The sequence below is a fragment of the Anguilla anguilla genome, chromosome 7, assembly GCF_013347855.1.
Source record: "Anguilla anguilla isolate fAngAng1 chromosome 7, fAngAng1.pri, whole genome shotgun sequence".
NCBI classification, from domain to species: Eukaryota; Metazoa; Chordata; class Actinopteri; order Anguilliformes; family Anguillidae; genus Anguilla; species Anguilla anguilla.
This window is the reverse complement of record NC_049207.1, coordinates 42,369,546-42,383,556: the sequence shown is the minus strand read 5'-3', so window position 1 is coordinate 42,383,556 and position 14,011 is coordinate 42,369,546. Positions and strand designations below refer to the sequence as shown.

General features: G+C 39.6%; 1 protein-coding gene across 1 annotated transcript; it reads right to left on the bottom strand.

Annotated features, from left to right (window-relative positions):
• Positions 1-7,116: 7,116 nt before the first annotated feature.
• LOC118231303 (thymosin beta-12-like) lies at positions 7,117-8,183 on the bottom strand. The gene is made up of 3 exons (XM_035424996.1): positions 8,023-8,183; positions 7,541-7,656; positions 7,117-7,347 (listed from the first exon to the last, which is right to left on the bottom strand). Exons 2-3 carry the CDS (start codon positions 7,641-7,643, stop codon positions 7,322-7,324), a joined length of 129 nt encoding a protein of 42 aa, XP_035280887.1. The 5' UTR covers positions 7,644-7,656; positions 8,023-8,183; the 3' UTR covers positions 7,117-7,321.
• Positions 8,184-14,011: the final 5,828 nt, after the last annotated feature.

The following is a 14,011-nucleotide window of genomic DNA, read 5'->3' as shown; positions in this document are numbered from 1 at the left end:
GGTGAAATGGAAGACGGATTGATCTGTCAGTTGCAAGCAGTTTGGAGATATGATCTTGAATAGAAGACATGTCCAAATGTCTCTGTTGACATCATAAGGCATTACAAGGAACTTCTTCTCTCATCCACCCAAAACAACTGGCCTCACGCCAAACGAGACAGTGACGCAAAACCTCTAGGCTCCGAGATCCGTACCACTCCTTGTGCAAACAAACAAAATTGACTCAAATCGGGTCCACAAGGAGTCATGTTCCCGCCCTTCTGTCAACATGACCCAATGAACTGCCACTCCCTAGGCCTAAAACCTGATCAGCTGCTTGATCGACCCATCCCTGTCCACATTCACCTGTGGCCATTACTGTCACACTGAGGGCAAGTTATCCAGTGAACAGAGCAAAATTCAGGTATAATGAAATTTTGTATAGAATCCGTCATACATTGTCATTTTGAATATACACACCATCAGATATTGTTGAGTTTTTGTTGTGTATTCCTAAAATACATTTTATTTTGTTAAAAAAAAAAGAATGAGTTGAGCTTTTGTGTTTTTCTAGAATAAATCACAATGCTCATTTCACTTTCAAATGCTTTCATGTGAAGAAATCTATTCATTTCAAGTTGTACTTGCACTTTTATTCTTTTTCATCCCTTTTTATGTATTTCATTGTACTCTTTGTACTGGATTTTATTTTCTCATTGTCTGTGCGTTTTATTGTATTTTATTTCTACTCCGTTTTATTTAAACAGACTATTGCAGTTTTTTTTTTTAATTGATTCTTGTTTTAATCTTTGTGAACCTCTTTGAGGCTTGCTTTGAGATATTGGGCTTTAAATATGCTTGACTTGATTTATTTCTAGCTGATAAGTGTGATCTTCAATATTGAGCTTTTTCAGACACCCCCCCCCCCCCCCCAATGTTCTTTAATGTGAGTTAAATGTTTGATTTTGTCTTTTATTCTTTTTCGTTGGAATAATGTATTCATAATGAGATGATACTGATGTAACTATTATTATGAGAACATAAGAATATTTGTCCCATGAACAGTACATTTATACAGCACTGTTTTTAACATGATTCTATTAAGAAGTCACCTAAAGTGAAAAATCTGTGCAATGATTCAACATAATGTCCACGATAAGCCAGGAAAGAAGGCCTTCCTCTTACAAAGCAAAAACATTATTTTTTTTAGGCATTGAAGAGAAACCTAAATACTGACTCAGATTCAATTGTATACTTTCCCCCAATTCAAAAATCTCTCATTTTCAGGTCAAAAATCTGAAAAGGCAAGAGACTCCAAAAAAGCTATTTTTGAGAAAAATACTAAACTAACCTGCTAACCATTGCACTTAGCGAACCGGTATTCCTCCTAAGCCCATCCTTAGATGACCTGTATGATATTCTTGACCCACTTTTTTCCCTCTCTTACCCAAAATGAGGTAAGTGTTGTGTAGGTCACAGGTATGAACACACATAAGGGTGGAGTAGGCATTCCCAAACAGTCTCTTTCAAACAGCCTTACTCACAGCCTTAAAAATCACCAGACTCTTCTTCCGGGTCTTATACAAACAAGTCCACCATTTCAACACTAATCCACAACCTATATGTAGTCACACTCATTGATTTGGTGGAACTCTACGTAAAATGGCTGCATGTTTACATATTTATAGAGAGCAACAGTCAGGGGTGCTCTGTCTTATACCTTAAACCAAATTTAGTTAAGTAAGCTAACAATGAATTCAGACTGCAGGGCAGTGTATGATTTCTATTAGACTTGTCAAAAAATTATATGTCCTAAAATTTTAATGTCATTCACTGAGAAAGTAACCTGTTTGTCCACTAGCTAAGAGGAGCAGTGGTTCTGCAGAAAGATGGAGGTGTCTCCAAACCAATCCACAGGGTTCAAGGAGCCAGGCAGCTGGCCTCATTCCAGCAACCCAATCAAAACATCTGTTCTTTAGTCACAGGTGCACTTACATTAAACGACCAACAATTCAGAAGTCAAAATAGTGAGAATTGCACCCTCTCACCGAAGACAGGTGAGTCACAACTAAGGTCTGGTCCAGGCAGGGATTGCTATGATAATGGTAGAGTGCTTGACCTACTTTTTACAAAAGTGCCGTTTCTGTTTGAACAAACATTAGGCTTTTTTGGGACTCTTGCCAGCTAGATGTAACCAGCAATTTGTCAGAGGTGAGTATACATGTAGCTGTGAAGGAAGACGAGGAGCAACAGCTTGCTCAAACAGGTGTATTCTTTGAAGTCCCAAAATCTATGATTGAATACACGATGGCTTGCCCCACAGTGCACATACAATTTCGACACCTTTTAAAATATGCTGCAGTTAGTTCTAGAACAATGACATCAAGCAAAACTAACCAGAGCTTTCCATATTAAGACTGCAAGAATAAATAAATAAGTTAATTAATGAATCAACTTTCCATTTTCACTTCATGAGGGGTCATGATGCAGGACATCTGAACAAACATTTACTTAATGTATGAAACATTTAGTTAAATATTTAGATAAATGTTTCATGCATTTAGATAAATGTTTTGAACATTTAGCGAAATGATTTATTTCATACATTTAGTATATGCTTTATTTAAAATGTCACCTGTGACTCCACATACTCAGTATGTTTCTTTTTTAAGCAGACCTATTTGTCTTCTTTAATTAAATAGATACTACTATCAGTACAGGGATAGAGGGTTTACAACAGCATCTTCACCTATGATATCATAAAAATAAAAATAATTGTATTGGAACAATTCATCTCTGCCAGCAGGCTTGACCAATAACCCAGTGAGCAAAAGCATAAACACAAACATAAGCATTTGGCATAAACAGACTAGGTTAACCCCAGTATAGGCTAGGTTTTACCCAGCTATCACCTGGCTATGTATATTTTCAATCAAATGTAACCGGGTTTCACCTGAACGCCTAGACGGCGTTTCACTGTCTTTTCAGTGGAAGTGTTTGCTTCAAGTAACTGTTAACACTCTTTCATGTTCACTTAATTATAAATATGGTCAACATAGATGTTTATCATATTTTAAGAGAAATGTGCCCAGCCACTCCTAAGTGATCCGCAACATAAGCATAGTTTAAAGGCCTTTGTTGCACTGAGAAATTCAGAGATAAGTAAACCATATGGCATAGAAGAGAACAGCCATCGTCTGCAAATGCAGTTCAAATCGAACAGCTTCCTGCACTGTTAATGAGTAAGTACAACCGTCAACGTGTGAAACGACGCAGTAAAATGCATGCGTTATTGTAAATGAGCAGCTGCTGTTTTGTTTTATTGTGCCACTCCTTTGGAAAGTAGAAAACAAGCTGATTTAGTGTTGGAATGAGGATGTATTTTCCTTTTTATTATTATTCTTATTATCATATTTCACAATTTCTAGAACTAGAAAAGTTGACAAGTTTTTTTTATGAAATGCTCACTTCCATGCTTTTTGTATCAGTGATGATAGGAATGGTAATCTATGTGTTTAATAATAAGGTGCCTTAAAAGCATAATTGCAAATGGTACGTTCAGGTTTATACCATTTTTTGACAAACCAGCCGGTCTGTAACTCTGTTGCATGTATGCCTACGGCTTTCTTATACATGCCTTTATGCTTTCATTTTTAACTAGAGGGAAAATCTGGGGTGGTGGCCGTGCGTAATATATAATCTGAACTGTATAAAAGGAACAAAGCACACCCCTGGAGCTAATACCACGCGTTTTACATAACGCCGCTGCCACTGAACAATACCAGCTCGTTGCTGAAATGTTATAACACACCCTGCCCCCGCCCCTCACCCTCTCCCCTGCCTGCACCTGCAAGAGGCATTCCAGTCACACCTTACCATCCAATCTGCCTGGGAAGATGCCACTCCCTCTACAGAAATTAGCCCATCCTTTTAAAAAAAAAATGACACTAGCTCTTATTGCTACCGTACCCACGTACACATTCTGTATTTTGGCGGGAGAGGGGAGCTGTGCCAGAGGTCCCATGGGAAATGCCGGAGGACTTACAATCTCCAGGAGTTTTTTTGTGGCAAAGCGGGACCAACCCTTGTCGACCACACCCAGAGATCACGCATACACATATGTGCACACACGTGCAGGCAAACACGCTCCCCCCCTTCACATGCAGAATCTAACCGTTTCAAGCCTTCTGCGAACCATAACCATTTTATTACTCTTCTACTTTATTAGTAACAGACAGTGGTCATTTTAAGAGGCGAATTTTAGAGGTAACATTCATTATTTAATGAGCTCATTCATGCATCATAAAGGTCTATAGACTACCTCCCACATAACCGAGGGCCTCATTTAAATATTAACGTAATTTTCTTGATCCAGACTCTGACAGTCTGGCAAAGTGCCAACTTTAACATGAGTGCAGTACAGTACATTAAAGGTATTTTCATACTTGTGATCTTGGTGAAAGCTAGGACTATTAAACATTCTCCACCCTATGTAATTGTTGGCCTATATTCTTGATCGTGCTGTGAAATGGAAACAAAATCATTTGAATTTAAAAAAAATTTTTTTTTACATTTTCAAATGGCGTCAGCTGGCGTAGCCTGACATGCCAGACATCCAACATCTCATTCAAAATTATGGCCTTTAATATGGAGTCAGTCCATCCTTTGCTGTTATAACAACCTCCACTCTTCTGGAAAGGCTTTATACTAGATGTCAGAGCATGGGATTTGCTTCCATTCAGCCAGAAGAGCATTAGCGAGATTGGGCACTGATTGGGAGAGACTGGCTTTCAGACTGACTTTCCAATTGATCCCAAAGGTGTTGAATGGGGTTGAGTCCAAAACATTTCTATATGGACAGTACTGTGTGCCCAGGGGCCTTCCACAAACTGTTGGGGAAGCACAGAATCACATAGAATGTGATTTTATGCTGTAGCACTAAGATTTGCCTTCACTGGAACAAAAGGGCCTAGCCCAAACCATGAAGTCCCAGACCAAGGGGTGTCCAGATACTTAGTCATATAGTGTATCTTAGAATGCACCACTGTAATCCGCATATGAGCATGTGCTTGTGAAAAATGTGTACATGTGCACCAGTGCCTTAACCATCTTGCTCCATCTAGTGGCCATTGAACTGCATCTCCTACATGACATGCATGTAGTGAGCGTCTATGACAAACCAGCTTTTAGGGTGTTTGTTAATGTTTATTTTACAGTGCTAGGCCTATTAGCATGCCAAACATGTAAACTGATCATTGAGGATGAATCCAATAGTTTTACCACCTGGCAACACACGTGACATGCTGTGCAAACCCCCAAAGCTTTGTTAATGTTTACAATGTATTACCTTTAAACAATGTCCCTCAGGTCAGGGCTCCCAAACCACGTTCCCGGAGATCTACTGTCCTTTAGGTTTTCATTTCAATCCTAATTCAACAAAGCTGATTCCAGTTAGCAGCTCAACAAGAATCTCTAGCCGTTAAATGAGGTGAGCTGCATTGGGGTTGGAGTGACAACTTACAGGATGGTAGATCCTCAGTAACAGGGTTGGGCAGCCCTGCTTTAGGCAAAGGAAGATGTAGCATTACCATAGGGTTTCCGAATCCTGTTCCGGGAAACCTAGCCCTGTTGGTTTTCAATCTAAGCCTTAAAAAAGCACATCTCATTCTACAGCTAGAGGCTTTGTTCACCTGCTAATTAGTAGAATCAGGGGCGTCAAATTAGTGTAGAAAAGAAAACACACAATGAAGTGGACCACCAGGAACAGGATGGGGCAGCCCTGCCATAGGGACTTTGTTTTAATACACCCATAATATTGGCTTTACATCAAAGATCAGCGCTTGCCATCAGGACATCTGGACATATTCCCTGACATTCAACATTGAGACACCATCCAAGTATTTGCTCTGCAAATCATTGCGAGATTAGAGTTCTTAAATTAAGAATTTCGATTTTTGTTTCACTGGAATTGAGTGGAAAAAAGTAACAAATGTGCAAATGTAACATAGAAAGCCATGGAACCAAGAATGAGACACCACATTGCCACCAGTTTTGCTTTTGTCATGAGCAGGGCAGCAGTAGATTTCATTTGAAGAGTTGAGCAATGAACACCTTGGAACAATACCTGCTAGCATTATTTTTTGGCTCCTGGTGCCTTGGAGTCCAGTAGCTTTAATATAGCAATCATTGCAGATGTAGAAAGCACACATGACTTACCATGCAATGTAAAAAAAACCTTTCGTCAGCCCCATTTAGAATCTTTGATCTAGTCCACATTACAGGTGCTACAATTCTGTAAAAGGACAAAATCCAAACTTATCCACCCTCCCATGCTGAATTCCATAATCACCATTTTATTCCTGTCACCATACCCACACTTGCCAAAATGAGGCAGACCAACAAGCAGTACTAATGACTACCATGGAACACATGGTCATGAGACATCCCCCACCTCCTCACAGTGCTCTTCCTAATATTCAATGGGTATTGAGTCAATAGCAACTAGAATGTTAAACTTATCCAGGGTTTATGCTCAAGATTTCTGGTTTTATGCTTTATGACCATATCTTGAACTCTTGAAAATGGGTCACTATTACAGAGCATGCTAGCTCTACTGAATTTGACTGAGCTTAGTCAAAGCATAAACTTTAGACTCATTGTAGCATGGCTCTTGAAGACGATCAATGAGAAGTGCAGAACAAATCAGCAAACGATAGACTAGAGCACAGCTGTAGCCCTCAACACTACAGCCACCCCCTACCTGTAGCAAACGTGTCTGAAGAGAATTGTGTAGTCGGTCGATTAAGACCAGATTTTCATTGAGGATCTCAAGCTTGCCATCATTTCCTAGCCCCAGCAAGTCTACAGAAATCGGTTCTAGCTCGAGCCTGTGTCAATAAATTATAGGCAAATCTCAACCATTAAAATGAATCAATTTGGCAGGTGGTTCGTTTTAGCATTTGCGATATTGCCTTTAAAAATATCCTTCAACCCCGTGACATTCATTTCACAACGTTTATAGACATTGCTTTCGATAATACGAAAAGATACTGTAACAATTACTGCATAGCGCATGGTCCTTGCACGCCTCGGCCAACGCCCCCTTTTAGCCACTGGAAATGAGCACTTTAACAGGAATTGCATTCATAGCTTTATTAGTTTGTGCACTCAAGCATTTGTACAACTCGGAAGCCTTTAGAGACCACGAAGACCGTGAAGCGATGTAGCGAACTTCTTGTGAACTGGCTCGGCGTGGCGATTGCCCTTGTATCCATGGGTGTGTTCGGATGGTACACGCTCCACGGAACAAAAGATCTTCCGAGATGCACTCTATGCATCGGCTTTAAGAGGCCTTCTCCTGCTCTATAGCTACAAAGACAATGAGTAAAGAGAAACGAACGTTGAAGTTAGAGTTGGTGATTAATGTCATTAACGCAGATTCTCAAATACTAGCAAAAACAGACCCAAAATTCCCTTTTGCTTTTTTAAACATGGTTACAGACAACAGTTCGACTAGCTAGCCAACATCACAACCTTTAACGCCACGGAATTATGAACTCACTCTCTTTGGTCGGCAATGTATTCTTTTCTGAGGTTTCGGTCTTCTTCAACTTGGTCTTGTCAAACGAGGTGACTTCACTGATGTCGGGTTTTTGATCCGACATGGTTGTAGTGTTCCTATGTAGAGGAAACGGACCCTCGTGAATTGTAATCATTTCGTATATCAAATAAACCGATGGTCAAAACTCCCATTTCGGACTCGGTGGAAAGGGGTAAAAATTGGGACACTGTTCCAACTACGTTCTTAAAGATGGAGAAAAAGACGACAAGCGCTCACTCATTAGGACAATCACGCATTTAGAAAGAGCTGCAGTTCATTCTATGCATTCATGTCAGTTGCCTACAATCGCACGGTCATATCATACAATATAGCCAAAGAGCAAATATTGCTTACTGCATTTGCGAATAAAACGTAAGACGGTACTATCGGAAACCTTAACAAATACAAGACAATAATTAACAAAGGATAAATAAAGCAATTACAATGTTGCAGGGTTGAGTTCAGCTCCAAAATGCAGGTCCACGCTGGTGTTGCTAGAACAATAGACAACCGTCTTGCTGAAGAGGCGTTTTATACAGGGGGAGATTGCGTCGTGACGTAATTCCTCTGCAAATTAGGCGCGGGTACAAGCCAACTTTCGCATTTTCAGTTTAATTGGTTGTCTTGTCGGCGCTTGTCAGGGATTTTGCACTTGAGGGACAGGAACGACTGCATGTCTCTCCGACGACAAAAATTCGTTTGTCAGTTTTGTCTGTTAGCCCGTTTAGTAGAAAACAGTTTTATGGATATGCAAGAAAGGTCTTTTTGAGGCATTTTGAACAATGTATGAATCAATACAATGTGTGTATTTAATCTTATTTTAGGAGGCACGGTTGCACTTAATTGTTGTTGTTGTTGTTGTTATTATTTATTAATGAATGAATTTATTTCTTATACTCTTTCTAAAGGGAACCACACTGATGAAGGAATTATCTTTTACTTTACAAGCTTGCAACTTAATATACAGTGCAGTTTGACCTCATATTCATTTTTTTATTCGAAATCCAATGTGCTGGGGTACAGAGCCAAAACAGCAAACATTGTGTCACTATCCCAATACATTTGCTTTTAACTATGAAACCAAGAATAATCTTTCAGCTAGGTGAATATTGACTCACAATGATAGGGCTCCTATGATGGATATATGTTGTATTCAGCATAAAGCAGCTCATTGAACAATACCTGTGAATGTTCAGTGAATGTTTCATTCTGTCATTTTTGATGTACATTTCAGAATAGAAGAGAAGCCTTTTCTCCCCGTATAGCTACTTTCAAAAGCCCCATGTGAATGGCCAGTTGGTTAAAAAGCCTCATTGGTGGACCAAGCACACTGACATCAAAGGGCTGCATGATTTGAGTTTCAGCTAACTCCACAGTAGTTAGTACGGTGATGTCATGCTTCCGGAGGCTAGGCTAGAGATCTGAACCTAGGAACACCAGCATGACAAAAAATGTCTCGAGGGACAAAGCAAAAGGGAAACCTTGATTGCACTTTTAATGTGCCGTATTTAACAGGCAGCGGTGTCGATTAATGGTAATTCATACTTTAACAGTGTTCTAACAATATACAAGCCCTATTCTGTACAATGTGGCCAATGAACATAGTGGATTTAAGATTTGAATAACTGGTTTTCAGGTTAGAGTTCAAATGAGTTGAATGTTTTTACTCCATGACAAAGTTCCAGGCTTTTCTTGAAGGATTTTCAAACCTGTTCTTCTGGTCTGTCATAAAATGTAACCTCCGAAGTGGCAGTAAAAAAAAAAAAAAAAACTTTACTTGGTAGCATTTTGGACAAAGACACATTTTTTCTTGAACTGGCCCTGTACTCCACAATTTTAGATTTGTAATCAAACATGATTAAAATGTGCCTTCTCAGCCCCTAATTAAGGGTATATTTTTATATGCTTTGGTTTCAACATGCACTTTTATAGCCCTTTTGATACACAGCCCGGCGCATTTCAAGGCACCATAATGTGTTGGACATATTGACATTATGTAAAGGAAAGTAGTCATGTATAGTACTTTGTCGCATGTCCTTTGTATGCAATGACTGCTTGAAGTCTGTGGCCCATAGACATGACCAGGTGCTGAGTATTTTCTCTGGTGATGCCCTACCAGGCCTATACCACAGCCATCATCAGTGCCTGCTTGTTTTGGCACTTAGTTGCCTAGTATTCTATGCAGCATATGACACACATGTCCAATTAGATTAAGATCGGGTGAATGACATAGACAGTCAAGGATTTCCCAGGTTTTGGCTTTGAAAAAGTCTTTTGTTGCTTTAGCAGAATTATTTCGGATCACTGCTTGCTGTAGGATGAAGCGCTATCCGATGGGTTTGGAGCCATTTGCTTGAACTTGAGCAGATCAGATGCTTCTGTAGACATCTGAATTCATTCTGATACTGCCATCAATACTTACAACATCAGTGAAGACAAGTGAGCCAGTACCTGGATCAGCAGTAAGAAACCCCTCTCATACACCAAACATCAAATAAACACAATCATCACAAAACAGTACATCAACAAACCTGCTTGCACTATCTCTGAAAGCATACCACACCGGGTTAACCTTTGTATGTGGCTGGGCACTGACCCATAGGTATCAAGATCTTTAGTCAGCACCCCACCACCAAAGACACCAATTTGTTCCCCATGACATTGGCTTTCTAAGGGGCACACTTCTGTAAACCACCCCACACACCCATACATTCCCAAATCATAACATCCCCACCACCTTGTTTCACAGATGACAGGGGGTGCTTTGGATCATGGGCAGTTCCTTTTGGACTCCACACTTTGCTCTTGCCATCACTGTGATACAAGTGAATCTTGGTCTCATCTGTACACATGACCTTGTTTCAGAACTCTGCAGGCTCTTTTAGGTACTTCTTAGCAAACTGTAACCTGGCCGTCCTGTTTTTGCGGCTATCTAGTGGTTTGCCTACGGTAGTGTATCCTCTGTTGTTCTGTTTGTGAAGACACATCCACGCCTAACCCTGAAGCGTGTTTCAGATCTGTTGGATAGGTGTTTGGGGGTTTTTCGTCATTATGGTGAGAATTATTTGGGCTTCAACTGTAGAGGCCTTCCTTAGCCGATCAGGCCCTTTACAATTATTGAGCTCACCAGTGCTCTCTTTCTTCTTAATGATGAACTAAAAATGCTAAGGGTACATAAGGGAGAATGATGTTTTCTGAACCCATTTATGGGTGGACCTACCATATACTGTCATTCACAAACTGACAGTAAAATACAATCCAATAAAATCACAGTCTGGGGATTCATTAAGATTCAGTTCATGATTGTGGCTCTACCTATAACGTTTTACTCACCCTGTTGCTGGCTCAGGGCTACTATCCAGGGTGGAATAAGACACCGCCTCACAAAGTGAATTATGAGGTTATAACATGTTTGGTGTATTTACATATATTTAATAAAAATGAGGTCCAGAGGTTTTTTCTCAAGAAACTCTGAAGTGAAGATACATTTAATTATTCAATAAAACAGTGATTGAACTTGAAGACATGACAGTTTGAAATAGTTGCTTTGCCTCGTATATGCTATTCAGCTGGTTTGTGTCTGGCGCTGCCAGTGTTTCCTGTAAGACAGCTTCTCAGAGCTAAAGCATGAAATAATTAGTTTTGCTACAGAGGAAAGATCACTTTAGTTGATTTGTGGTTGTGACCCTCCCTTGTGGGTGGGGGAACACTTGAGCCCTGCGAATGAGAGTTTTCAAGCCAGACACTTTCAACCATCTGATAGGACTGGACCAATCACAAGGCAGCCTGGACCAGTCACATGGGCGGTCTTAGCCAATTCCTGGAAAGTGCCCAGGAAAGAAAGGAATCGCTTAGGGCTCATTTCAGTTGCTTAGTTTATCTGGCCTTGTATCCCCAGTCCTCGACTGACCTGGAAATCTATCAAGGTCCAACATCTTCAAGGACATTCCAACTCGTTAAATGCTCCTTGAAGGGGTTATGAGTGAGGATCTAGGAGGTTCCTGAAGGATGCTTGAACAAAGAAGCACGAGTGCATATATATATATATATATATATTTTGGAACATGTGATGTATAAATGATCAACCTATGGATCCACATCTTCCCATCTACCACTTGTCACTGACACTGACTTGACAGCCTCACACATTTCCTGCAGGTTTGGCACACACACATTGCCACACGTTCATGCAGCAAACCTCCCATTCCACCTCATTACAAAGGTACTTCATTGGACTGAGATCATGGGACTTTGCAGGTCATTGGAGAGAACTGAAGTCACCGACTTGACATGATGTGTGATTTCTGACATGGCTCATTATTGTGCAGGAAGTATCCGTTCGATAAAGATTAGCCTGTGTCTATGAAAGGATGCACATGGTCAGCAACAATGCTTAGGTATGCTGCGGATTTCACGTGATGCTCAGTTGGTATTAATTGGCCTAATGTGTGACAATAAAACATTCCCCACCTCATTATACCAGCAGCAGCAGTTTGTTCAATATGCTAGTGTGCCATTCACGATCTGTAATATTCATCAGACTTTTCATCAGCTTTTGCTCACTGAGATTTAAGTTTTAAAAGTAAATTAAATTGAAATGTATATTCAACACATAGAGATCCAAGTGATTCATATCCAGGACCCTCATATGAAAAGTAGTAGTATTAAAAAAGTAGTAGTAATGACAAGGTCCAAGCTTTGATCTGCTCTAAACTAGATACAGTCTCTGCTAGACTCTTTTCTATTTCATCAGTTCACAAAGACACCACACAGGGGTGCCCTTTCCTTTGAGGACAGCTGACATGAAACACACACAAATAAAAGAGATTTAGGGGGTGTGGTCTTTAGCGTTTCCAAAAAAAAAAAAAAACCTGTGACAGATAGTGACGTAGAACTCTTGGCATAAAACAGCAAAACAAAATATTCCAGATGGTGAGCTATTCATCATTTTAAAAACACAAAGGTATTTACTGGGGAAGTTTCATTAAAAAATGTTTTATCCAGTAAGAGTGGGTGTCTTGCATGGGGAATATGAAAAAGATAAGGAATTATTAAAGGGAGAAATACAAATACATTTATATATTTCTGTTTTGCTGAGGACCTGCTGCAAGTCCTTCGCAGAACCCAGGTTGGGTACCCTGGTGTAATAGGCCAGATGGCCATGGGTTCAAATCCCAGCAAGGAAGACACTGTTGGCAAAGGCACCACCAGAGAAAAAAGCTGGCGTAAAAAAAGAGGATGCTTATTTACTGATTGAAACCTCAACTGAATTTCATCAAAACAGTAGTGCCGGTTCATACTTAAATTAATGAAAAGATTGATACACTACCCATTCGGTTTGTTTTTGTCGACAAAAAAAAAAAGAAAGAAAACTAGGAAGCGAGGAGAAAGCGAGGAAATATGCATTCAGACTAGGAAGAACGTAATAACTTTTTATGACACTTATTAGAAGCTTAGACCTTTGGGGTGATCAAAACAAGGGTTATTAGGGGTAGGTGCATTAGTTCATTAGGCTGGATGTAAAGTTACTTGACTTTGTAAAAATGGATTGTAAGAAATGGCCTGTTGCGGTCATCAAATCCGTGTGTTCTTTTAAAGTCATCTAACATGTGAAACACTGAGAAAGACATAAATTTAGAGAAGAATTAGCAATACATCACTCTGTATGAAGACTACAAAACAAGCCAGGAACCTGGGTGTAATTATAGATTTAAACCTAAACTGCAGCAGTCACATGAATTCCGATACAAAATCAGCCTTCTATCAACTCAAAAATATAGCAAATACTAGATATCTTATTTTTATTATCATTGTATCTTATATTTTTCCTTTTTAAATAAAACGTTATTTGTTTTTTATGTTCTTATTAAAACTCATTGAATTGTCACTGGATATGGAATGTGCTTTATAAATAACCATGCCTTGCCTTGCCTTACAGTAACGTACTGCATGTAGCTGGGAGGGTTGAATACACTTCCGTAGACTTCTCACTGCAATACAATTAACTCTGTGTGTGTGTGTGTGTGTGTGTGTCCTGCACTTTGTGATGAGGATTCCTGTCCTTGATCTTACCAAATGTACAGTGAACAGTGAACCTGTAACCAGCATGCCTATTCAACAGACCTGGGTCAAATACATATTTGTTTTGGATTCAAATACTTTTCTATGCTTTACTGATCTTGTCTAGTGTATTAGAACCAATGAAATACTCTCAAAAGGAGCAAACCCCACCTTCTGGTCATATTGGCAGGCTCAATTACACCAGGCAAGATCAATGGAGCACAGAAAAGTATTTAAATCCAAAACAAATACGTATTTGACCCAGGTCTGCTATTTAATCATGTGCTCAAAAAAATACGCCAAAAATGACAACCACAATAATTTTTTTCATTAAAATTTGCTTTTCATTGTAGGAATACAGCAAAAAAGGCA